The following is a 24,819-nucleotide window of genomic DNA, read 5'->3' as shown; positions in this document are numbered from 1 at the left end:
GACGTTACTTCCTTTGGGTCACGAAACGTCTGCAAGGAAACAACCAAGCTCAGAGAGCACCAGGCACCCCTCATTTCAACCCTGAGCTACAAAGATTCTCCTTTGTTGGTCTTCTGACTCTCCCTTCAACTCAGCCTGGCCCTTAAACCAGAGATGCACCATTAGATCTGGCCTCTTCAGGATGCCCTGCTGATATTCTGCAAATCCAACCTGATCTATCCCTTCTGACTTTGATAAAACACGGGAACCTCACTGCTCCGGGTGTCCAGGCCATCGTTTCCCAACCTGGATTGCCTCGTCTATGACAGAGGCCGACTTCCATCATCCCTAGCCAGCACAGGCTCTGTTGTGCAGTATTTGACGTTTGGGACATCTGGAAGGCACAGCTTGGAAAAGGCCGTGGTTGAAATGCTCCATGTGCTGTAGAGCAGAAGGTCTTGGATGGTCTCCAGGTAATAAGCGAGGTGTTGGGTCCTTTGTTTCATGCCCAGGAAGAAGAGTTCATTGACTGGTGGAGCAAATTCTATGCGTCCACGGGTGAGCGAGAGAAATGTGGCACCTATTTGGAGAAAGGCTTTGACACCCTCAAGGTAAGACCCTGGATAGCGTCTGTGGGGTGGGGGGGGTGTATGTGAAGGAGAGAGAGAGAGAAGGGAGAAAGAGAAGAAAGGGAGGAGAGGGGGAGAGAGAGTGTGATGAAATCCATTGCTTTGGAGATGAAATTGTCACCTCTTGGTTCTTTGCTAGGAATATTTTGACCTCAGTCTAGGACTGAACTTCATAAGGCACCTGGGCCGCTGATTGGCTCAAGAACCACAACACTGAGTGGCTAGCAGGGTGAAACTTTGGGTGGGTTGCGCTGGCTCTAAACATTAAGATGTCTTGGCCGTCAACATTGGCCTTCCATTTTGGATTCAGCACTTGCAAGAAACCTACCAGCCGCTGGCCACTTTCCATCTTCACTCCTTTTTTCTCAGTTTGGACACTGCTACTTAAGAGTTCACTAGCCCTGCTTAAATTATCTTCCCAGTGCACCTTGGGATAATTTGCAGGCTGCCCTTGTACCTTGTGGGTGTAGCTCCTGGTCATGGAGTTGCTCCACAGCCTTTTGAAGACTGGAACAAAATGTTAGAAGCTGGTCCAGGTTACTGCTCAAGTAGATGTTGGACTTAATGTGCCCGCAATATCCACTCTTATCATATCCTTCCAGGAACCTCTCGGGTACCTCTTGGTGACCTTCAAGATCCATTGTGTATTTTCCTAGAGAGGGCAACTGTGGGAAAGCTGCCAGCTAGGCTGGAAGGAGAAGTCAGGCTTATGCCTCTTGTGACTGTGTAAGGATTCTAAGCTAGCTCCTTGCTTGACTCATCCTTCCAGCTTAGCTGGCAGGTTCCCAACAGCATTCAAGCCGGGAGATCTAGGGGAAGTTAGAAGTTAGGCCAATGCCCCACTCTCGCCTTTGCTCTCAATGGAAAGGGCTTAGCTGAGAGTGGGAAGATGGCAACAGACTGGAGGGGGCTTCCCTCTCCCTGCCCATCCCTTTTAACGCCTGAGGAGAAGAAAGAAGAAACAAAATGCTTTCCATCTCCTTCTCTCCGTAGATCTACGAGACAGAGTTGGAGAACGTCGAAGACTTTGGAGGCCTTTCAGATTTCTGCCACACCTTTAAGCTGTCCCGTGGCAAAGCTCAGGATGACAGCGAAGACCCCACCGTTGTTGGAGAATTCAAGGTTGGCCCATCACTAAAGCTAAAGCTAAAGCTAAACTAAACTAAACTAAACTAAACTACAATACAATACAATACAATACAATACAATACAATACAATACAATACAATACAATACAATACAATACAATACAATACAATTACAACACAACACAATAAAAATTATGCTAGAGATACTGTCTTGAGAGAAGGCTGCCCCTGTTGCAGCCGTACAAGAGGTGATCCCAGCATCCTTCAGGAGTCCCTCTGCAACATCTGGACAGAGGTCCAAGCAGCCTGCGTTGGTGGAAGACTCATGCCTTTCCTCCCCTTGCAGGGCTCGTTCAAGATCTACCCTCTGCCCGACGACCCCACGGTGCCCGTCCCTCCGCGCCAGTTCCACCAGCTTCCAGCCCGAGGCCCCCAGGAGTGTCTCGTGAGGGTTTACATCATCCGGGCCTTTGATCTGCAGCCAAAGGACTCCAATGGAAAAGTGAGCTTGTGGATGGAGAATTGGGGGGGGGGGCTGACCCTTCAGGAAGCAGAGGGACCCCTCCAAGAGAGAAACTCCAGGGCATCTTGGAAAAAGTTCTCAGAAGGTTTCTCCTCAGGTCCCTTGAGGAGTCCTTGGCTTCCTCGCCCTACTTCACAAGAAACCCTCCTGCCCTCGTGCTCCAAGAGATTTTGCTCCTCCTGCACTTCGTGTCTGTGGAGATGCTCCACCATCCAGGTCATGGTTGTCCCAAAGGTGCTTTTTTCTAAAAGGCAAACAGAGTTTCTGGGGTTTTTTCCTTTGAAAACTTTTAGCTTCTCCTCCAAGTAAAGTGCAGAAAAAGTGCAAGGAAGAGCAACTGATTAAAGGCCTGGAGACAAAGACACACGAGGAACGGTGGCAGGAATTGGGCATGGCTACTCTAGAAAAGAAGGACTGGAGGGGGGGGCATGAGAGCAGTCTTCTGGTATTTCAGGGGCTGCCACAAAGAGGAGGGGCTCCACCTATTTTCCAAAGCATCTGAAGGCCGGACAAGGAACAATGGATGGAAACTAATCAAGGAGAAAACCAGTCTAGAATTAAGGAGAAATTTCCTATTGAGAACAATCAACCAGTGGAACAGCCTGCTCCAGAAGTTGTAGGTGCTCCAGATTCACTGGAGGTTTTTAAGAAAAGACTGGACAGCCACTCTGGAATGTATAGGGTTTCCTGTTTGAGCAGGGGGCTGGACTAGAAGACCTCCAAGTTCTTCTCTTCTCTTCTCTTCTCTTCTCTTCTCTTCTCTTCTCTTCTCTTCTCTTCTCTTCTCTTCTCTTCTCTTCTCTTCTCTTCTCTTCTCTTCTCTTCCCTTCCCTTCCCTTCCCTTCCCTTCCCTTCCCTTCCCTTCCCTTCCATTCCCTTCCATTCCATTCCATTCCATTCCATTCCATTCCATTCCCATTCCCTTCTAAAGCTTATTCAATTCTTCAGAACCGAAGCTTGTTCTTGGATGAGAAATTAAATGTTTTGAAGTAAAAAGCCAAGGCTTTCCCGTTGCCTTTTGGAGAAAGGGCCTTTGGGACTTTGGGACTTTAGTTGAGGGGGGGCCATTCCTAGCCCTGAGCTCTGTGTGGCTTCATCTTCACTGGCAAGCCATTTGCTCAACGAATGGGGTGGGTGGTGGGTGGGGGAGCTGGTGATGAGTGTCTGTTTATTCTCAGTAGCAACGTAGGTTCCATCTATGGTCAACATGTGGCTTACATCAGTTTAGTTTTTATTTAACGTAAGGTATATGGAGTTTAGATGTGTCTATGGGGGGGATTCTTGAGGACACGCAGAGCAATGTTCCTTAATTGAGTGGGTCCCAAATGGGTTGGACTACTACTCCCCTATGCCTCCATCAGCCCCAGCCAACAAGAAGTTCAATGCATTTGTGGGCCACCAGGTTGGGAAGGAAAGTTCTGGATGGAGAATTCTGGGAGTTGAAGTCCATAGGTCTTAAGGTGGCCAAGGTTGGACACTCCTATTCCGGAGCTTTCCTCTTAAGTTTCCTCTTTCGTTGCTCAGTCTATTTGCAGGAACCAGTAGAGGCAGCATGGTGTAGTGGTGAAGGACAGGAGAAGACCCAAGGGTGACTTGAGGTTCTCTTCATTCTCCAACCAGCCTGTTTCATAGGGTTGCAGTCTGAACGTTTATGGGAGAAATATCTAAGGACGGTTTGCCTTCGCTGGTCCTTTCCTGCCTCTTCAGTGCCTTGGCCCTCTCTCTCTTTTTCCCTCAGTGTGATCCTTATGTGAAGATTTCTGCGGGGAAGAAGTCCATCAACGATCAGGACAATTACATCCCCTGTACCTTGGACCCGGTCTTTGGAAAGTAAGTCTTCCCATATAAGTCCCTGACAGGGTGGGGGGAGGGGAGTAGCTCTTCCTGAACGGAATGGGACAACTTGCCACAGACAACTCACCATGGGACAAGCCATTGCAGGACAATTCAACAAATGCAGAAGTTAAATCAATTTAACTGAACCATGGCCAATGATAGTAAAATAAGGAAAGTCAATGCAGAAATACAACAGTTACAATAATTTCAACCAAAATGTGGACACCAATAATAAAAGTAACTGAATGAAATGATAAGCACAGTGTTGAATTGTCGGTGGTGAGTTCTCCTGCAGTGAATGGAGGAGGAGGAGGAGGAGATGACTATGGGGTCCTCGGTGCTCTCTGAGCCTGGTTATTTCCTTGCAGACATCTCATAACCCCACGAGGTAACCTCATCAGTGCTAGAAAGGAGTTTCATTTGCTGAACAGCTGCAGCAACTCCATAAAATCCCAGCCCATGTTCCTTTCAGCTGACTGGCGTGTTTCTGCTTTCTGTAGGATGTTTGAGTTGACTTGTACGTTGCCCATGGAGAAGGACTTGAAGATCACCCTGTATGACTATGACCTCTTGTCCAAAGATGAGAAGATTGGGGAGACCATCATTGACCTAGAGAACCGCTTCCTTTCCAGATATGGGGCTCGTTGTGGCCTTCCTCAGACTTACTGCATGTGAGTACTTCTGGACAATCATATAAAACTTGCTCACAGAGTTTGACTCATCTTCCAAGGTGGAGGAGAGGACCATCCTGGTGGTGGCATCTCTGGATTCCTGGACTTCTCAGATGCTGCCACTATGAAACTGACATTGCTTAGTGGTGGGACAGACTTTTGCATGGAGAACATACCAGATTCAGCCCCATCCTATGTAGCTAAACATGATTACACGTCTGTCTAAGGGCTTGAAGTATATATTATGTTAAGTTCCTGAACGGTTGCAAGAACTGGACCTGGCTAGTCTAGGGAAGAGAAGGACCAGGGGAGACAGGAGAGCAGTGTTCCAGTATTTGAGGGGCTGCCACAGAGAGGAGGAAGGGGGTCCAGCTATTTTCCAAGGCACCCGAAGGCCAGACAAGGAATAATGAATGGAAACAGATTCAACCTAGAAATAAGGAGAAATTTCCTGACAAGTGAGAACCATCAACCCATGGAACAGAAGTTATGGGACCTTCATCACTGGAGGCTTCCAAGAAGAGACTGGGCTGCCATCTGTCAGAAATGGTGTAGGGTCTCCTGCTTGGGCGGGGAGAGGGGTGTTGGACTAGATGACCTCCAAGGTCCCTCCCAACTCTGTTAATCTGTATTGTTTGATCTCAGAAAACAACTTTGCAGCTAGGTCTGCCCTAAATCCCATCTGTGACCAGCCAGAATGGCTCTAGAGGAAAATTCAACAAATTGAAGCTTCAAGGCTCTATAGATGGACCTTGACTTACAACAGTTCATTCACAACAGCATTGAAAAAGTGACTTAATGACCGTTTTTCACGCTTACGACTGTTGCAGCATCCCTGAGGTCATGTGATCCAAATTCAGACGCTTTGCAACTGGTTCATCTTTATGACGGTCGCAGTGTCCCTGGGTCACACAGTCCCTTTTGCGACCTTCTGACAAGCAAAGGCCTCCGGGGGGAAGCCAGATTCACTTAATAATCGTGTTGCTAACTTAACCGCTGCTATTTTGGCAAAAAAAAAAAGGTTGTAAAATGGGGCAAAGCTCAATTAACAAGGGTCTCGCTTAGCAACAGACATTTGGGGCTCAATTGTGCTTGGTCGTAAGTGGAGGACTACCTGTCCAGACCTTGCAGAGCGTTGGAGCAAGGATGCTTTGAGGTTCCTCTGCTTGATTGTCCCGTTTCTCCCCTTCCAGTTCTGGGCCCAACCAGTGGAGAGATCAGCTGCGCCCGTCACAACTCCTCCATCACTTTTCCTTGCAACACAACGGCAAACTTCCGGTTTACAAGAGTGACCAGGTCGTCTTTGGAGATCAAACGTATCACCTCTCGGACCTGGGTAAAAACCACGCAGCTCCCGCCTCTCGGCTTCCTTGCAGCTTCAGTTCAAGGCTGTGCGGCCAGTAATCTCAAACTGAATAGGCCTCCCACTCCAGCCCCTGCAAAAGCAGCAACTGACTGGCCAGTGAGGGGTCCTCGGTGCTCTCTGAGCCTGGTGGTTTCCTTGCAGACGTTTCATGACCCAACTAGGGAACATCATCAGTGCCAGAAGCGGGGAGGGTTTGCAGGGAGGAGGAGGAGGATTGTGGAGTCCTTAGTTCTCTCTGAGCTGGGTGGTTTCCTTGCAGATGTTTCATGACCCAAGTAGGGAACATCATCAGTGCTAGTAAGGAATGGGAAGCAAACTCTGTTCCTTACTAGCACTGATGATGTTCCCTAGTTGGGTCATGAAACGTCTGCAAGAAACCCACCAAGCGCACCAAGGACCACACAGTTCAACCCTGCGCCAGAAATATTTTCTTCTGTCGCTAACCTAAGAGAAGAGTGGGCAGCTTGAGCAAATGCAAACAGAACAGCAGCCGGAACTCTGGGGTCCCCGCTGCGTCCTTCCCCCTCCATCCCTCCCTGCATTGCGGACAGGAGCCCCAACAGTTGACCCACAGGTGAAATCTCTGCCTTTTCTCTTCGATTCAGAGGACAGCAAGCCCCCCAACCCCCACCTGGGTCCTCTGGAAGAACGGTTTGCCCTGCATGTCCTGCAAAAGCACGGCCTGATCCCTGAGCACGTGGAGACCAGGCAGCTGTACAGCCCTCTCCAGCCGGACATTGAACAGGTAAAGTTGGCAGGGAGAAGGTGGTGACTCTGAAGGAACATGTGGCTGCCTCTTCTTCTTCTTCTTCTTCTTCTTCTTCTTCTTCTTCTTCTTCTTCTTCTTCTTCTTCTTCTTCTTCTTCTTCTTCTTCTTCTTCTTCTTCTTCTTCTTCTTCTTCTTCTTCTTCTTCTTCTTCTTCTTCTTCTTCTTCTCTTCCTCCTCCTCCTCCTCCTCCCTTCCTCCTCCCTTCCTCCTCCTCCCCTCCCACTCCTCCTTCTTCTTCCATATCCATCATCAGACATTGGCGATGATGTTGGCTTCCACTCAAGATGATCAGGGCAATTCACACATCTTAGGCAATTTACTTCCTGGTGTAAAGGATGCCGCATGTCAGCATGTGGAAGTTGATGGGAGAGATTCCTATTGTGGGAAAAAATTATAAATGCATATAAATGTCTTAGAAATATTATTTAGGAAATCCCGTGTCTCTAACATGACTGATTAGCAGCCCCCCAAATCTTTTCAAATTTACAACAAATAAGGATTAATTAAACACCTATTTCAAATTGTAAACACACACAAAAGCAAGCACACAGACCCAATTGGCACAAGGTAAACATAATTATAATACAGTTCAAACAAAGAGACCCAATTCACACTACTTGATTTAATCAACTTCTCTGGAGTCAGCACGTACACCCATCCACACCCCTTAAGTGTCACCCGAGAAATCCACACGTACACACTAACACACCCAGGACAAACTTCCATATAAAATGACCTCTCTGTGCCCCACTTCCTCACTAGCTGCCCCCCTAGGCAAACCTCTTTGTTTTGGAGAATAAATAAATCTCCTTTCCTCAAAGCTGCCTGGATTTCAATCTGATTTATTGCTGCACAACCTGAGCTCAAGTTGGAACCCCAAATTATTCTGCAGACATTATCAATATCCAGGCTTTATAAGCCCCCCCTCCCCCCCACAAGAGATGGTGCATTCCAAGGCAAGGCTGCCTAGTGATTGCCCTCCAGCTAATTAAAGTTGTGTGTAGATGCAGGTTGGTCGAAGACTCCCTCCTCCCTCGGCCAGGGCCTAACTGAAACTTGGGTATGTGAGTCAGTTGGACCAATGACCAGTCCTTAGTAAACCACCACAATAGACAGGAAGAGGATGGAGAGATTGGTTGTCTTCTACAGGAATTCCACTGCTGTCACCACAGACATCTGGCTACAGAGTCACGGAGTTGCATTCAAACCCAGCTCCTTGGCCAGGGACATTGCAAAGAGACCCTTCTTCTCTAATACATGGCTTCCCCTTTCATTACAGGGCAAAGTTCAGCTTTGGGTGGACCTGTTTCCTAAATCCCTTGGGCCACCGGGACCACCATTCAACGTGACCCCGCGAAGAGCAAAGAGGTAAGGACCTCCCCTCTCAGACTTTTTCATGCACGTAGCTGCCGTACCCCCGTCGGAGCCTGAATTTGCCAGGGAAGACGAGCTGGAACCTGAGCCTACGGAGATTGAGGGGGCGGCTTCGTTGGAAAATGGGGAAGGCCAGGGCCTTTCGGGATTAGGACAGCTTGTAGGCAGGGAGGAACAGGGGCAGGATGAACATGAGAGACAGAGCTCAAGTGAGGAGCAAGGACCACCCCCTCCTGATCCGAGAGCACGGAGAGAGGAGAGAAGGTGTGAACATTGTAGACTGAGCAGGCTAAGGAGAAGAGTGCCCCACCCATTTTCACAAGGCACACCTGGGGAATGAGACTTAAGGAGATACTGTGGGGAGGGACATTTGTCGGGAACAAACACTGAGTTCCTGAAGTGTTGAGTGCCGATGTTCGAACTTTCCAAGAATCCTTGCATTCTTTCTGGCTTTCTGGACTAATTACGTGGATCTTTTTCTTCCTGAAGTCCTTGATTTGCCCTGCTGGATTTATTGCTGTGCAGCCCTGGTGTAAGTGTTCGGCTGGGCTATTTGCAGCCAGAGGCTGCTTGAGGTGTGTGCGTGGGTTTGACATCACTTTGCTCTGGGACTGGCCAGAAACATGGGAGCGTTTGGGGAAATTTGAACTGCCAGCTGTTTGTGTTATCACTGTGCCATGCTCCGGATCATCACAGTAGCTTTCCCCATAGACCAGTGAGTTTCTCAACCTCGGCCACTTGAAGATGAGTGGACTTCAGCTCCCAGAATTCTGGCTGGCTGGGGAATTCTGGGAATTGAAGTCCACCCATCTTCAAGGGGCCAAGGTTGAGAAAGACTGCCGTAGACGATCTGTTGAATATGACCGGTTTCATCTGGCTGAAAATCTTCTTCCTAACTCTAGTAGCCCTCAAGACGGAGAGTGAAAGAAGACACTGAAGTTTCCCTACCATCTCTTGGCCTTTTTAAGAAGGTCGCTTTTGAACATGGAGGCTGGATTTAACCACCATGCATTCCCCACCCCCCTGTAGCAGGTGATCTCCAGGATTGCAACCATGAAGGGAGCCCCAACATGGCCTCCTTGCCATGGGACTCTGCAGTTGCCGAGGGGTTAACATTGTGCATGTCCATGCCCAGTATAGTACAAGAAGAACCTCAACATGGTCATCTAGATGCTTAGGACAAGCAGGCTCTCAATGGGACACCGAAAAAGAAAAGACGTGACTATCTTGAGAAGGAGCATGGCCACTTTTAATTAAAAGAAGTTTAATGGAGTTGACATGATAGCAGCCTTCCAATATCGTGGGAGCTTCGATCTTCATCCCTTCTTCTCTCTTCCTTCTGTTTCTTCCTCCTTTTTCTCTTCTCTTGGTCTCTTTCTTTCATCTTCTTCTCAGTCCTGTCTTCTTCTGAGGCTTTGGGAGAAGCTCCAGGTGACCCCATTGGAAGGAAGCTTCTTAAAATCCTGCTTGCACAATGTAGCCCACTTTGGTGGGGAAGCTTTTCCTTCTGTCCAAGAAGTTGGATGGAAAATATTAATATATATATATATTTAATTTATTTATGTAAATCGGAAGAGATTGCTGCTCAGGGCCTTTTCTTGGATGAGAATAGATGACCTTCAAAGTATCCCTTTTACAGCTTTGCGGCTCTTATCAAATGTTATGGAACCACTTCTTGGGCCTACATTTTTTTAAGCAGAGGCTCCCAGCATGAGTAGTCCTTGCTGCCCTGCTCGGGGCGGGGGGGGTGGGCTGTTCAGATGGAGCAGGAGAGTAATGGAAACCCCGTGAATGAAAAGTTTGGGCAGCCAGACTCCCCTTTCTGGAAAGCAACCGAGGCAGTCCTGGAATTTCTCCTCTCTGGAAAAGGTCTTCCGTTCCCTCCCCAAATTCTGAGGCTGCTGACTTGAACGTCTCACCCTGAATCTGGGTCTTTCTTTGCGCTGTTCTGTTACACATTACTCCTTGGCAACCCCATAAGTGGGGAGGGGGCAGGGGGAGGGAGGGAAGGAGGGCTGTGGTGGCGAAGGGGAGCCAGCACAGCTCTGAAAGGAAGGGATGCCCCAGAACGCAGCACTGAGATGGCTTGTGGATTCATCTCACAATGATTGGCTTCCAGTATTTGAGGGGCTGCCCCAAAGAAGAGGTGGGGGACCACTTAGTCTCCAAAGCCCCAGAAGGCAGGACAAGAAGCAACAGTTGGAAACTAACCAAGGAAAAAAGCAATCTGGAATGAAGGAGAAATTTTCTAATACTGAGGACAATTAACCATTGGAACAGCTTGCCACCAGAAGTTGTTCTGAAGAAGTTCTGAAGTGGCCTTCAGAAGTTGCCTTCAGAAGCTTCATCACTGGAGGTTTTTAAGAAGAGGTTGGACAGCCAACTGCCTAATATGGTGTAATGTTTCCTGCTTGGCCAGAGAGTTGGACTAGAAGACCTCCAAGGTCCCTTCGAACTCTGTTATTCTGCAGTCGGTAGGCCAGCAGATTCCGGAGAGCAGGTCCATCCCTGGAGGGTTGATTCTCTGGGGATGCTACTGAAATGGCTTGTGGAAGGTGAATTCTGTTTCTGGGAGGAGGAATTGGGTAGAGGTGGCATTTACTGCTTGGGATGTTGCAACTATCTGGTGGCTTCCTTCTGGGAGGGAAAAGAGGAGAGAGGGGGATGTCATGGGCTACCTTGATTTTCAGCTACGAAGTAGATCCTAGGAACCTGGGAGGTGATTACTCCATTGCTGGTTGTAGTGAAAGACCCTCGTCATATATTTTTATACTTGTATTGTTTGCTGTTCTTCTCTTTGACAAAAGACTCTTGAACCCCATCTGGGCTCTTTCTCCCAGGTTCTACTTGCGTTGCATTGTCTGGAATGCCCAAGACGTCATCCTGGATGACCTCAGCATCACCGGTCAGAAAATGAGCGACATCTACGTGAAAGGGTAGGAACCCCAAAGCTTTCCTCAATCATCCACCTCACAGTTATCCCAAAGGCCTTTTCCAGAAGGCAACTGGACTTTCTTGGGGTTTTTTTCCTTGGCTTCTCATCCAAGAAGTCCTGAAGTTCTCAACCAAGGACTGAAGAAGCTTCTTGGGTGAGGAGGGAAAAGCCCTTTGGGGACCACTCTTCGACAGGGAGCTCCTGTGGCTGGATGTTGTGGCTGATGGGCCTGGTCTTCTTCTGTGGCTTGCAGGTGGCTGGTTGGTTACGAGGAGAACAAGCAGAAGACAGATGTGCACTACAGGTCACTGGGAGGTGAAGGCAACTTCAACTGGAGGTTCATCTTCCCCTTTGATTATCTCCCTGCTGAGCAGGTCTGCTCCGTGGCGAAGAAGGTGAGCATCTGGGAAGGCTGAGGTGACCCTTGCAGGGGGTCCACGGAGGCTCAAAAGCAGCTGTGTTGAATGCTGATGGGTCTGTGCTAGGAGAGAAGAGGATTGGCCCTCTGCTTATGTACTACTAGTGGGGATAGAAGAGAATATTTGTAGCTCAGGGCTGAACTGCGGAGTCCTTGGTGCGCTCTGAATTTGGTGGTTTCATGACCCAACTAGAGAACATCATCAGTACTAGAAGGGAGTAGGTTTTGCAAAGAGGAGGAGGAGGAGGAGGAGGAGGAGGAGGAGGAGGAGGAGGAGGAGGAGGAGGAGGAGGAGGAGGAGGAGGAGGAGGTGAACTGCTTGGTGCTCTCTGAGCTTGGTGGTTTTCTTGCAGACATTTCTTGACCCAACTAGATAACATCATCAGTACTAGAAGGGGTGGGGGGTTGATCTCTCTACAGAGGGTTTGCACTGGAATACAGAAGTATCCAATCTAGAAATAAGGAAGGATTTCCTGGCAGTGAGAACAATTCATCAGTAGAACAGAAGTTGCCTCCAGAACTTGTGGGTCCTCCATCACTGAAGGTTTTGAAGAAGAAAATGGACAGCCATTTGTCCAGAATGGCATAAGGCCTCCCAGCATGGGCAGGGGGTTGGACTAGAAGACCTCCAAGGTCCCTTCCAACCCTGTTAATCTGAATCAATTTCTTCTTGAAAACCCCCAGCGATTCAGCACCCACAACCTCTGGAGCGGATTCTGTATTCGGTTACTTAATGGTGAACCTCACTGCGGTCCTGCTTGCCATGACTTCTTCTCTATGCTCAAATGCAGGAACATTTCTGGAGCTTGGACAAGACAGAGAATAAAGTCGCCCCCCAGCTGGTCCTTCAAATCTGGGACAACGACAAATTCTCCTTCGATGATTACCTGGGTGCGTGGTAAATCTGAGGAGGCCAATGCTGGATTTCTCCCTTCTGTCTATAGCTACCTTGCTGCTTCACTGCCCTCCGGGTTCTCCTCTCCTGCTTAACGTGGTTGTGTTTTGGGGGTTATTTGGGGGAACTGGCAGGGAGACTGCCAGGAATGAATGTGCAGCTCTGAAATCGTAGAAGAGAAAGAAAACTTGATGTGGTTGCGGGACAGTATTGGAATCCCTCTCTGTGCCACGAATCTCTCCACATCTATAGACGCTGCCTGGGGCACATTTGGGCAAAGGGAAGAGGGGGACAAATGGCGCCTGAGACAGGGCCACGCCTGAGGGTGACCCACGGCCCACAACGAGCTCCCCACAGGTAGTCAGCCACGACTTGGAAGGGCTCCTGAAAGGCCACAAGAAGGCCGTTGAATTCTGGGCATCCATGTGGCTTTCCAGAGAGGTCCAGCCTCCCCCAGATACACCTAGATAGGTAGCCTTCCAGGAAAATTTTGGCTTTCTTTCTTTCTTTCTTTCTTTCTTTCTTTCTTTCTTTCTTTCTTTCTTTCTTTCTTTCTTTCTTTCTTTCTTTCTTTCTTTCTTTCTTTCTTTCTTCCTTTCCTTTCCTTTCCTTTCCTTTCTTCCTTCCTTCCTTCCTTCCTTTCTTTCCTTCCTTCCTTCCTTCCTTCCTCTCTCTCCTTCCTCTTTCTTTTCTTTATTTCTTCCCTCCTTCCTCTCTCCTTCCTCTTTCTTCCTCCCTCCCTGCCTCCCTCCCTCTCATTCCCATTTTCTTTCCTTCCTTCCTTCTTCTCGTTCCCATCTTCTTTCCTTCCTTCCTCTCTCCTCTCTCCTTTCTCTTTCTTTCTTCCTTCCTTCCTCTCTCTCCTTCCTTTCTTTCTCCCTCCCTCCCTTCCTCTCATTCCCATCTTCCTTCCTTCCTTCCTTCCTTCCTTCCTTCCTTCCTTCCTTCCTTCCTTCCCTCCCTCCCTCCCTCCCTCCCTCCCTTCCTTCCCTCTGCAAGAGACCTGGCTATTTGGCTCCCTTTCTCCCCAGTTTCCACTCCTCTTTTCTCCCACCGTTCCAGGCTCCATCCAGTTGGACCTCAACTGTATGCCAAAGCCAAGCAAGACTGCCGACAAATGCCACTTAGACCTCCTGGAGCTCCGGGAGAGGGACGTCTCGCTCTTTGAGCAGAAGACAGTCAAGGGCTGGTGGCCTTGCGTGACCGAGCAGGAAGGCACCAAGAGCCTCGCGGTAAGCCTTCTTCTGACCCCGCTTGTTCTGGGCGTGGAAGTATGGCAGCGGGTTGGACTAGGAGCCCTCCAAGGTCCCTTCCGACCCTCTCCTTCTGCATGTTCTGAAAGTCTTCTGCCTACCCCGAGGACAGTTAATGCAGCTTACGACCAAAATCGATGCCCAAATTTCTGTTGCTAAGTGAGACGTTTTGTTAAGTGAGTTTTGCCTCGTTTTACGACCTTCCTTGCCACAGCTTAGCCCTCTTTCCAGAGTCTCGATGTCTTTTTTATATTATGGCGACCAGAACTGGATGCAGGATTCCAAGTGTGGCCCTTACTAAGGCTTTGCAAAGCGGTGCTACTAGCACTTCACGTGATCTGGATTCTTTGATTCGGGATTCTTCCCCTGGTCCTTGAGTTTCGGCCACAGAAGGGTCGGTGTGCCCAGTGCCCACGGCAACCCAGAGGGCGCCAAGCCTTTTCCAAAGCCTGAATGCTCAGTGAAGCACTGGGAATAGCCTCAACAGTCTGTGGTTTGTTCCCTGCTTACCGGGACGGAGGGAGGCAGGGCTGAAACAGTAAGAAGGGTGGGCATGAGTGTGCGATGGGGGAGCTGCCCTTTTTCCGGGTCTCACGTGCTGCTGGAAGGGGGAAAAACCCATGTAAACACCACAGAAGTCTCAGGCCTGCCCCAATTATGGGTTAGGGATCAGAGGAAAGCGACATCAGAAGCTCGGTTTCGGTTCCAAGAGGCTCCTGGGCCAAGCTTGGCTTGTGGTCTACTGCCAGCAGACGTCAGGTCTAGAACTGGATGACTTGGAATGACTATCCAGAAGGCCAGTGGCAGGCCAGGCTCCCCCAGGGCTGCTCCCCTTTCAGAATTGCAAATTTTCTAGGCAACCTCCTCTCCCCACCTCCCTTCTGGAGGAACTTTGAAGACTCCAGGAAGCAGGTTCAGGGACGATGTCTGTGGGGACACCGGAGGAGATGCTTTGATGGCCACGTACATTATGGTGTCCAAAGGTTCTGTGCAAAGCGATGAGGGAAGCCTTTCTCCTCCTCCTTCACTGCTTCAGGAAGAAAGGGAGCATTGGGATCAGGCCATAAAATTGCATAATTTGCAGCATGTTAATCTATTTAGTTCATAGAACATCAGAGCTGGAAGGTACCTTGGAGGTCTTCTTCCAGTTCAACCCCCTGTTCGAAATGGAAGGAGGCCCTCTACCATTTCAGAAAACTGGTTGCCCAGTCTCTTCTTAAAAGCCTCCAGTGATGAAACACCCACAACTTCTGGAGGCAAGTCCTTCTACTTGTTCTCACAGTCAGGAAGTTCCTCCTTGATTCCAGGTTGCTTCTCTCCTTGATTAGTTTCCAACCGTTGCCTCTTCTCCTGCCTTCAGGGGCTTTAGAGAATAAGGTGACTCCCCTCTTCTTTGGGGCAACAAAGAGGAGGAGGAGGAGGAGGAGGAGGAGGAGGAGGAGGAGGAGGAGGAGGAGGAGGAGGAGGAGGAGGAGGAGGAGGAGGAGGAGGAGGAGGAGAAGTGTGGGATCCTTGGAGCTCTCTGAGCTTGATTGTTTTCTTGCAGACATTTTATAACCCAACTAGGTCACATCATCAGTGCTGGTAGAGAGTGGGGTTTGCTCTGAGTTTATATTCTAGTGGCTTGCCCTGTCAGTGTTGGTGGGAATGGGAGATTCTTTGGTTGGGCTGTTTACTCTTAGTTCCTTGATTGGGGTATTGTTTACTTCTTGACTGTTGGTCTGATGTTCATCTTGGAGTTAATCTAAGATCATCTGGGTGTGGATTGCTGATGGGGAGGTGCCTTTTGATGCCCTTTTTGGATTGCTGGTTGTCTCTTTTGCACAGTATGTAGGTATCATTTATGTCTGTGTGTCCGTTGATGGCCAATTTGTCCGAGTTCTATAAATTCCCTACTGATTTTGGACTTGGCTTGATCTAGGATGGTCACCATTTCCCACTTGAAACAAGGGTGAAGTCTGCCCATATGTTGTGAAATTAAAGACTTTTCTGACTGCTAGTTGGTATCCATGGAAGAGAAGGGACTTTTCCATCGGTCTCTTCCAGTTTCTTTCCTTGGAAATGTCAAGAATTGGATCTTCTGCATGCAAATGAGGTGGCCTCCCATACCTACTGCTCCACAACTGATCAATCCTCCCATCTCCGGGTCTTCAAATGTGGCCTCACCTCACCTCACCTCACCTCTCTCTTTTGCAGGGCAAGTTGGAGATGACACTGGAGATCATCAATGAACAAGAGCATGAAGAACGGCCAGCTGGGCTGGGCCGGGATGAACCCAACATGAACCCCAAGCTAGAAGACCCAAAGTAAGAGCCACCAAGAGAGGTGGGAGGGGTGCTTTGGCTCAATTTCTCTTCTCTTTGGAGACCACTGGAGAGAATGAGAAGAATTTGAAGAGGAAATCTGGAAAGTAACCGAGGGTTCCAACAAACCCATACTTGGAGAAGAGGGGAAAATTGAAAAAGAAAGGAATACATGTCAATAATATCACAGGATCTAAAGAAGGGGTGTCCAACTTGGCCACTTTAAGACTTACTTACTTTATTTGATTTATATACCGCCCTACTCCCAAAGGACTCAGGGCAGTGAACAGCCAAACAGTAAAAATACATAAATACAAAATTTCCGAGAATTCCCCAGCCAGCTGGGAGTTGAAGTCCACCAGTCTTAAACTCACTGGCAAAGGAATTCTGGGAGTTGAAGTCCACCAGTGTTAAAGTCGCCAAGGTTGGAGACCCCCAGTCTAAGGTGTTCTTGACTTACCCCGATTTCCTTTCCAGAGAAATCAGAGACAGGGTGGAAGGAAGGGCTCCCTGCTCACCCACTGAGATGCTCTTTGTTGCAGGCGCCCTGAGACCTCCTTCCTGTGGTTCACCTCGCCCTACAAGACCTTGAAGTACATCTTGTGGAGAAGGTTCAAGTGGATCTTCCTCATCTTCCTCCTCGTCTTCATTCTGTTGCTCTTCCTGGGCATCTTCATCTATGCCTTCCCGGTAAGATCTTGGGCCCTTCGACCTTCATCCCTCCTTCTCTCTTCCTTCCCTTTCTTCCTCCCTTTTCTCTTCTCTCGGTCTCTTTCTTTCATCTTCTTCTCAGTCCTGTCTTCTTCTGAGGCTTTGGGAGAAGCTCCAGGTGACACCATTGGAAGGAAGCTTCTTAAAATCCTGCTAGCACAATGTAGCCACTCTGGTGGGGAAGCTTTTCCTTCTGTCCAAGACGTTGGATGGAATGTATGTATGTATGTATGTATGTATGTATGTATGTATGTATGTATGTATGTATGTTATGGAACCACTTCTTGGTCCTCCATTTTTTTTAAGTAGAGGCACCCAGCCAGGATGGTCCTTGCTGCCCTGCTCAGGGGTGGTGGTGGCTGTTCAGAGCCCCTTGAATGATGATGGGGGGAGGGGGCTCAGCGTTGAGGTTGGGATGGAGCAGGAAAGCAATGGAAACCCTGTGAATGAAAAGTTTGGGCAGCCAGACTCCCCTTTCTGGAAAGCAACCGAGGCAGTCCTGGAATTTCTCCTCTCTGGAAAAGGTCTTCCGTTCCCTCCCCAAATTCTGAGGCTGCTGACTTGAACGTCTCACCCTCAATCTGGGTCTTTCTTTGCGCTGTTCTGTTACGCATGACTCCTTGGCAAGCCCACAAGTGGGGAGGGGGCAGGGGGAGGGAGGGAGGGAGGGAGGGCTGTGGTGGCGAAGGGGAGCCAGCACAGCTCTGAAAGGAAGGGATGCCCCAGAACGCAGCACTGAGACGGCTTGTGGATTCATCTCACAATGATTGGCTTCCAGTATTTGAGGGGCTGCCCCAAAGAAGTGGGGGGACCACTTAGTCTCCAAAGCCCCAGAAGGCAGGACAAGAAGCAACGGATGGAAACTAACCAAGGAGAAAAGCAATCTGGAATGAAGGAGAAATTTTCTAATACTGAGGACAATTAACCATTGGAACAGCTTGCCACCAGAAGTTGTGGGTGCTCCAACACTGGAGGTTTTTAAAGAAGAGATTGGAGAGCCATTTGTCTGAAATGGCAGAGGATCTCCTGCTTGATCAGGGGGTTGGACTAGAAGACCTCTGAGTTCCCTTCCACCTCTGTTGTTCTGTTATTCTGATTGCAGATGGAAAACTGAAACATTAGAGAATAGTTTCTAAGAGTTTAATCAGCCACCATTGGGGCAAGGCAGGGGGTGTTTTAGGGTTCCAGGCTGCCCCGAGTCCTGTAGTCCCCCCATTTCCATCACCTTCCCTAGCGAGACACTCGTTAAGGGAATTTTACTCCCTTCTTGCCACAATCGTTAACTGCAGAATCACTGCAGTTATTGGAGTCAATGGAGAAGCCAGATTCACTTAATGACGGTGTGACTAACTTAAGTCACACCGTCATTAAGTGAATCTGGCTTCTCCATTGACTTTGCTTGTCAGAAGGGGATCCCGTGACCCCGGGACACTGAGACCGTCACAAATAGGAGTCAGTTGCCAAGTATCTGAATTTTGATCACATGACCCCGGGGATGCTGCAATGGTCATAAGGGTGAAAAACGGTCATAACTCACTTTTTTTCAGAGCCATAGTAACTTCAAACAGTCATAAGTGTCAGCTTCCAACTGAAGAACCCAACTCAGCAAGCACTGTTGAGGCGATACGATCCCTTAATGCAAAACTTTATTGAGTACATCATTTCGGCACAGAATGAAAGCAAAACCAACTCTGGCTAATTCCCGCACAATTGAACCTAATTAAAGTATAGAATCCTCCCTCCCTCCTATTAGTGAAGGTCACATCGTCCAATTAAACGTCACCATATTGTTGTGAGCAGACGTCTTGAAAGTCTGGGCAACACCTGCGGCAGGGACCTTGGCTCCCACAGGGTGACGGCCTGATGTTTAGAACTCACATTCCAGTTCCCTCCCCACCATGAGTACACTTTGAAGCTTGACAGAAAGGTTGTAAGTCGAGGACTACCCACCATTGTGTTTGTGAAGGCTCCGGCATCCAGGAGAAATGGGTGGCCGATTGGAGCTGCTGCTACTCACTCTAGATTGGTCTCCCCCTCCCCTCCCCCTCCCCTCCCCCCTCCCTCCCTCGCCTCCCCCGCCCCCGCATCCATTGAGTTGAATCCAAGAATCCTGGGTCAGGCGAGGCCGTGGAGGTCTTCTCCCCCAACCCCTTCCCACGGAATCCTCGGTGCTCTCTGAGCTGGGTTGTTCCCCTTGCAGACGTTTCATGACCCAACTAGACAACAACATCAGTGCTAGAAGGAGTGGGAAAGGGGACACTGCAATATGAGTCAGTTGCTAAGAATCTGAATTTTGTTCACGTGATGCTGTAGTGGCCGTAAGTGTGAAAAACGGTCCTAAGTCACCGTTTTCAGTGCCGCTCTGCCTTTGACCGGTTACTAAATGAACGGTCGTAAGTGGAGGACTACCTGGCGTTTCCAGCCAGATGGAAGAACTACTCACCTCCAGATGAACCCTAAAAATAAGAGCTGCACTCTTCTGGCCGGATTCCCACGAAAGTCCCAATGATGGGAAATTAATTAGAAGGCGGTAAATGCTCCAGCCGAGAAAACTGCCAATGGAGCAGAAGGACCAACCTTCCTTTAGGCTTCCCTCCCCCCCCTCCCCCCCCTCTCCCCCCCCCCCGACTCCAAGAGAACTTTGGACGCCAGCAGAAACGCCAGCAATTTATTCCATTTGGGGCTAACCCCCCCCCCAACCCCCCCCCCTTCCTGCTCCTTGGCTGCTGCTGGCTGCTGATCTCTTTCCAGGGTTCGTTCTTTCTTTCTTTCTTTCTTTCTTTCTTTCTTTCTTTCTTTCTTTCTTTCTTTCTTTCTTTCTTTCTTTCTTTTCTTTCTTTCTTTCTCTTCCTTCCTTTTTCTTTCTTTTTCTTTCTCTCTCTCCCTCCCTTCTTCTTCCTTCCTTCCTTTCTTCCTTCCTTCGCCTCATTCTTTCTTTCTTTCTTCCTTTCTTTCTTTTTCTTTCTTTCTTTCTTTATCTTTCTCTCTCCCTCCCTTCCTCTCCCTCCCTCCCTCCTTTCTTTCTTCCTTCCTTCCTTCCTTTCTTTTTCTCCCTCCCTCCCTCCCTCCCTCCCTCCCTCCCTTCTTTCTTTCTTTCTTTCTTTCTTTCTTTCTTTCTTTCTTTCTTTCTTTCTTTCTTTCTTTCTTTCTTCTTCTTTCTTTCTTTCTTTCTTTCTTTCTTTCTTTCTTTCTTTCTTTCTTTCTTTCTTTCTCTTTTTTTGAGATCAGCCTCTCCTAATTCAATCCAGTGGGTTGGGAAGGGAACCCCCTGCCTGCCTGGAGCATGTGTGTGTGTGTGTGTGTGTGTGTGTGTGTGTGTGTGTGAATCAAAGCCGGTGTTCGGGAGAGCTTTTTCCAGCGCTGTCAACGTGCCCGTAAAGCCGTGGCTCCCTCAGGAGAGAGAGAAGTGAGGCTTTCTTTGGATGTCTGCAACTGGCTCCTGCCGGGGAGGCAGCCTGCGGCAAAGGGGGGTGGGGGGAGGAGAGGATTTGGCTGTTCCTTCTCCACAACCCACCCGACCCCGGCTGGGAACGCAGGGCTGCTTCCAACCGACCCAATAAATCCGCGCTAACAGCAGAATGTGGAGTAAGAGAATAAGAGAGTCGGAGGGGACCCTGGAGGTCTTCTAGTCCAGCCCCCTGCTCAAGCAGGAGACCTTATATAAGTCCAGACAAATGGTGGTCCAGTCTCTTCTTAAAAACTTCCAGGGATGAAGCCCTGACAATTTCTGCAGGGAAGAAGTTCCACTGGTTAACCGTTCTCACTTTCAGGCGCTTTCTCCTCAATTCCAGGTTGCTTCTCTCCTTGCTTAGTCTCCATCCGTAGTTTCTGGTCCTGCCTTCGGGGGCTTTGGAGAAGAGCCCCTCTTCTTTGGCCCCTCTTCTCTGGGGCGGCTCCATAGCTCCCGGAATAACGTTCGGTTGTTGTTGGTGGTGCAAAGGAGAAGATGGGACGGAGACATTTCTGGGTTTTGGGTTCACTCCGGCAACCCGCCTGCAAGGCTCTGAGCCCCTCTGGTGGGCGGAGGTGGCCCCGGAGGACCCCTAGAAGCAGAAGTGACACCTGTCATTGGCCCCCTCATTTCTCTTGAGACAGGAGTCCTGTGGGATTCTCTGGGATGGGATTAATTCCATTGGCCCCAAAGAAAAGCATGTTAGAGCTCTGAACGGTGAGATCCGGCACCTCCCTGCCTGCCCAGGATGGGGAGGGTCTCCCAGAGGTGAGAGGAGGTTGGGTGAGGTAAGCATCAAGACATCCTTGACGGAGGAACGGAGGCTGCCATCCGGAAGGTTGATGGTCTCCTCCTCTGGGGTGAGAGTAGGGGGCTCCTTGGCAGCAATGCTCCTCCCACCTGAAGGGGCTGCTGCAGAGAGTGACGGTAAAGGAGAGGTTGGCCCATAGAGGGCTTCTTTTGGGGTCCTCCAGGGCTTCCCATTCTCTTCCCATTTGTTTAACATCTGTAACTGTGAGGCTCACCAGGGACAAGGGATCAGGGAGATGCAGACAGAATCAAGATCACGGGAAGGGTTAATGCTGCTTTATGATGCCTTGGTAAGGCCGCACCAAGAGAGGGAGTGGATGGATGGATGGAAGGAAAGAAGGAAGGAAGGAAGAAAGGAAGAAAGGAAGGACAGAAGGAAGGGAGGGAGAGAAAAGATGGAAGGGAGAGAGGCAGTGGATGGATGGATGGAAGGAAGGAAGGAAGGAAGGAAGGAAGGAAGGAAGGAAGAAAGGAAGGAAGGAAGGAAGGAAGGAGAGGGCAGGGAGGGAGGGAGAGAAAAGATGGAAGGGAGAGAGGGAGTGGATGGATGGATGGATGGATGGAAGGAAGGAAGGAAGGAAGGAAAGAAGGAGAGGACAGGGAGGGAGGGAGAGAAAAGATGGAAGGGAGAGAGGCAGTGGATGGATGGATGGAGGAAGGAAGGAAGGAAGGAAGGAAGGAAGGAAGGAAGGAGAGGGCAGGAAGGGAGGGAGAGAAAAGATGGAAGGGAGAGAGGGAGGAGATGGGTAGATGGAGGGAGGGAGGGAGGTTTTTAAAAAATGGCAAGGAAGCCATTTTGCATATCCTGGTAAAACATCTTCTTATGCAGCCAGAATAACTGCATTATTCCTGTTGTGTCTTCCAATAATTGAAGGGCTCCAACAAAGACGAGGGGTCGAGCTATTTTTCCCTTAGATGATACTCAGCTGTACAGGATGGACCTCCAGTGATGTCCTTGAGATACCGTCATAGTTCCTGAAGGCTGTGAGGACGTGGGTGAGGAGGACCAAGCTCTAGCTAAGCCCTGCTAATATGCAGTGGCCATGGACATAGAAGCCTTCTGACCCCAGGAATCTTTCCTTCTTGGTTCTTGGTGGGTTCTTGTCCTCCTGTGGTGAGCTGGTTTTAATCTGAGGATCTTTGCATCCACGGCACCTGATCGAGGAGCAGGTGGCAACTGTGGCCAGAACCACGTTTTCACAGTTCCATCCTGTAGGCCAACGACTTTCTCTTTTCATTCATGCCTTGGTAATCTCTCCTTTGAACCACTCCAATGCACCTTCTGTGGAGCTCATCTTGCATAAGAGCAAGCATGAGCTCTTCCAGAATGTGGTGGTGTGAGTAGACATAGGCACTCAAGTTTTCCTCATAGGATACTTTGAGTTCAAGAGCTGCGGTGGTCCCGACATATAGTTTGGGTGCAGTTCAAGGTGCTGGTTGTCCCCTATAAAGCTTTTTACGGCCCAGAAGAGCCACAGATCTCTGCAGAATTCCATTTCTGGTGGAGTTGGCCCTTTCTAGAAGAAGCTTGGTCCCACCACTGTTCTGATTGGCATCTCTTGGCCTTGACTCCCCTGTGGTTCTTCTGTCCCCTCTGCAGAACTACGCTGCCATGAAACTGGTGAAGCCCTTCAGCTGAACCCACCCCGTCTCCTGGAGCCGGGCAAGAGACCAAGGAGACCTACGAAGATTGCAGGAGACCATCCTTCCCATCACACAATTGCATGGAAGGAAGGAGTACCGACGTTGCCTTGTAGAAACCGCTCTATTGAGATGAACCCCAGATCTTAAAACCTGCCCCCTGCCCAATTTGTCCCAAATGCTGCTCCGGTGACCTGGCTGGACAGATGTCCCAAGCTGCATGACTGTGGTCTTCCCATCTTCTGAAGAGGAAGCCCTTCCTGGAGACGCTTGAAGGTGGCTGCTGCGACCCGTCAGGCCCCAGCAACCTGGAAGCCCTCTTGAGGAAGGAGAAGGCCGGCACAGAGAGGACGAGGACCAGGGCATCCAGCAAGGGGCCAAGATGGCGGTCATGACTGCACAGTCCAAGGCCGGCCACTTTGCTACGTTACAGGCTGGTTGTGATGCCTTGGACCCTTGCTTTGGTTGCTAGAGCACAATTCCCTTCCAGAAGTTTGGACTACAACTCCCATCATCCCCCCTCCTGGGAGGAAATGTGGGTGAGGTCGAGCACAGCTGTAAGGGGGAGTGTTGCTCTTTCTAAGGCACCTTCCTTGCCAGGCCCAGCACAGGAGACCCTCCTGGTGGCCATTGCGTAAATGCAGACACACACACACACACACACACACACACACACACACACCAGTGTTGGGTGCCCAGTTCTGTCTGGCAGAGGAATTTGGGACTTCTGTGCAGGTGCAAATTGTGCACAGGTAAAATGGGGGAGGGTCTTTGGTGCCTTCTTTCCTGATCCGCCTTCACTTGAGCGTCCATGGACGTCCCAAGGGGCACCAGCCCTTCAAAGACAGCTGGGCAGTCTCCCACCTTTCATGTCCCCCAGGGGTAGTCCTCGACTTACAACCGTTCGCTTAGTGACCGAAGTTACAATGGCACTGACAAAAAGGGACGTTTTTCACACTTACAACCGTTGCAGCATCCCCACGTTCACGGGATTTACATTCAGATGCTTGGCAAGGACACGGTCGCAGTGTCCCGTGGTCACGTGATTCCCTTTGGCGATCTTCTGACGAGCAAAGTCAACAGGGGAGCCAGACTCACTTAACAACCGTGTTATTCATTTAGCAACCGCAGTGATTCACTTAACAAATGTGGCAAGAAAAGTTGTGGAAGAGTGAAAAGCTCACTTAACCAACGTGTCTCACTTAGCAACATAAGTTTTGGGCCCCGTTGTGGCCGTAAGTGGAGGACTACCTGTACTTCAAAGCAAGGTGCAATCGAGATTTGAGGGTCTCCAGAAATGTCCTTCGGTGTCTAAGAAGAGGGTGAAATTCTTGAGAAGGCCACTTCATCAGCCAGGTTCCTAACTGGGAATCATCCTCCAAAGTTGTAACGAAAACCCCTTCCTGCTCTTTGTACGTTCCCACACGGAAGGGATCTCCTGTGCCGCCATCTTTGCTGCCGAACAGGACAACTCGCCACAGCCAATTCTCCACGGTCCACTCCCCACAGCCAATTCAACGTAACAATTCAATTTAATTATTGAAAACAAATACAAAACCTTTTTAATTTTTGCCATTCCCCGGTCATTCCGTCCCTCCTTTCTCATCCTTTCTTTAAGGATTCTGTTCCACCATCTCTTTGATCTTAGTGTAACTCTTGTCCCGCGGAGAGTTGGCCGCGGCGAGTTTGGCACCTGAGACGCAAACCAGAATCCATCTCTTCAATCCGCTTCTCAACTGTTCCGGATCTGGGTCTCTTAGCCGGGGAGGGAGGGGGTGGCGGGTTTTCCTTCTCACCTGTATCTGCCTTTGAAGCGATATTTGCACTACCATTACTCACGAAATGCTATTAAATCTGGATGCTGGCCATGGGTGGTTTTCCAGAGCCTGAATTGGGAGCGGAGGTGGGGGAGGGGGACTAGGACAAGTTGGGGTGGGGGCAGCTGGATGTGCAGACATGCTCCATGCGCCTGATTCCACTTATGGGAACAGCCAGGCAAGATCTGGGAGGTTGGGTTGGTCTCCTTGGCATGGGGCAAAGCCATGGAACTGGCACCCGTTGGTGGCCTACCAGGCTTTGCATCACCCTCCCTGCAGGCCCAAAAAAGTCACTCCTGCCATGAGAAGAAGCTTCCCCCAAACACATGGAAGCCTGCAGACGTTTTCAT

General features: G+C 49.6%; 1 protein-coding gene across 10 annotated transcripts in view; it reads left to right on the top strand.

Annotated features, from left to right (window-relative positions):
- Nucleotides 1–24,520, top strand: part of DYSF (dysferlin) — a 124,840-nt gene extending 100,320 nt beyond the window's left edge. For all 10 annotated transcript variants that reach the window (XM_087874428.1, XM_087874423.1, XM_087874421.1 and 7 more), the window contains 15 exons: nucleotides 492–590; nucleotides 1,602–1,730; nucleotides 2,043–2,198; nucleotides 3,958–4,049; nucleotides 4,556–4,726; nucleotides 5,920–6,062; nucleotides 6,698–6,837; nucleotides 8,141–8,229; nucleotides 11,076–11,171; nucleotides 11,424–11,565; nucleotides 12,380–12,479; nucleotides 13,546–13,715; nucleotides 15,933–16,042; nucleotides 16,582–16,729; nucleotides 22,612–24,520. In XM_087874428.1, the coding sequence (XP_087730554.1) occupies nucleotides 492–590; nucleotides 1,602–1,730; nucleotides 2,043–2,198; nucleotides 3,958–4,049; nucleotides 4,556–4,726; nucleotides 5,920–6,062; nucleotides 6,698–6,837; nucleotides 8,141–8,229; nucleotides 11,076–11,171; nucleotides 11,424–11,565; nucleotides 12,380–12,479; nucleotides 13,546–13,715; nucleotides 15,933–16,042; nucleotides 16,582–16,729; nucleotides 22,612–22,650 (1,824 nt within the window). In that variant the 3' untranslated portion in view covers nucleotides 22,651–24,520. The remainder of the gene's footprint in view (nucleotides 1–491; nucleotides 591–1,601; nucleotides 1,731–2,042; nucleotides 2,199–3,957; nucleotides 4,050–4,555; nucleotides 4,727–5,919; nucleotides 6,063–6,697; nucleotides 6,838–8,140; nucleotides 8,230–11,075; nucleotides 11,172–11,423; nucleotides 11,566–12,379; nucleotides 12,480–13,545; nucleotides 13,716–15,932; nucleotides 16,043–16,581; nucleotides 16,730–22,611) is intronic.
- Nucleotides 24,521–24,819: the final 299 nt, after the last annotated feature.

The sequence above is a fragment of the Pantherophis guttatus genome, chromosome 8 (assembly GCF_059756535.1).
Source record: "Pantherophis guttatus breed Tessera chromosome 8, ASM5975653v1, whole genome shotgun sequence".
NCBI lineage: Eukaryota > Metazoa > Chordata > Lepidosauria > Squamata > Colubridae > Pantherophis > Pantherophis guttatus.
The sequence above is the reverse complement of the archived record's forward strand: the minus strand, read 5'-3'. Positions and strand labels throughout refer to the sequence as shown.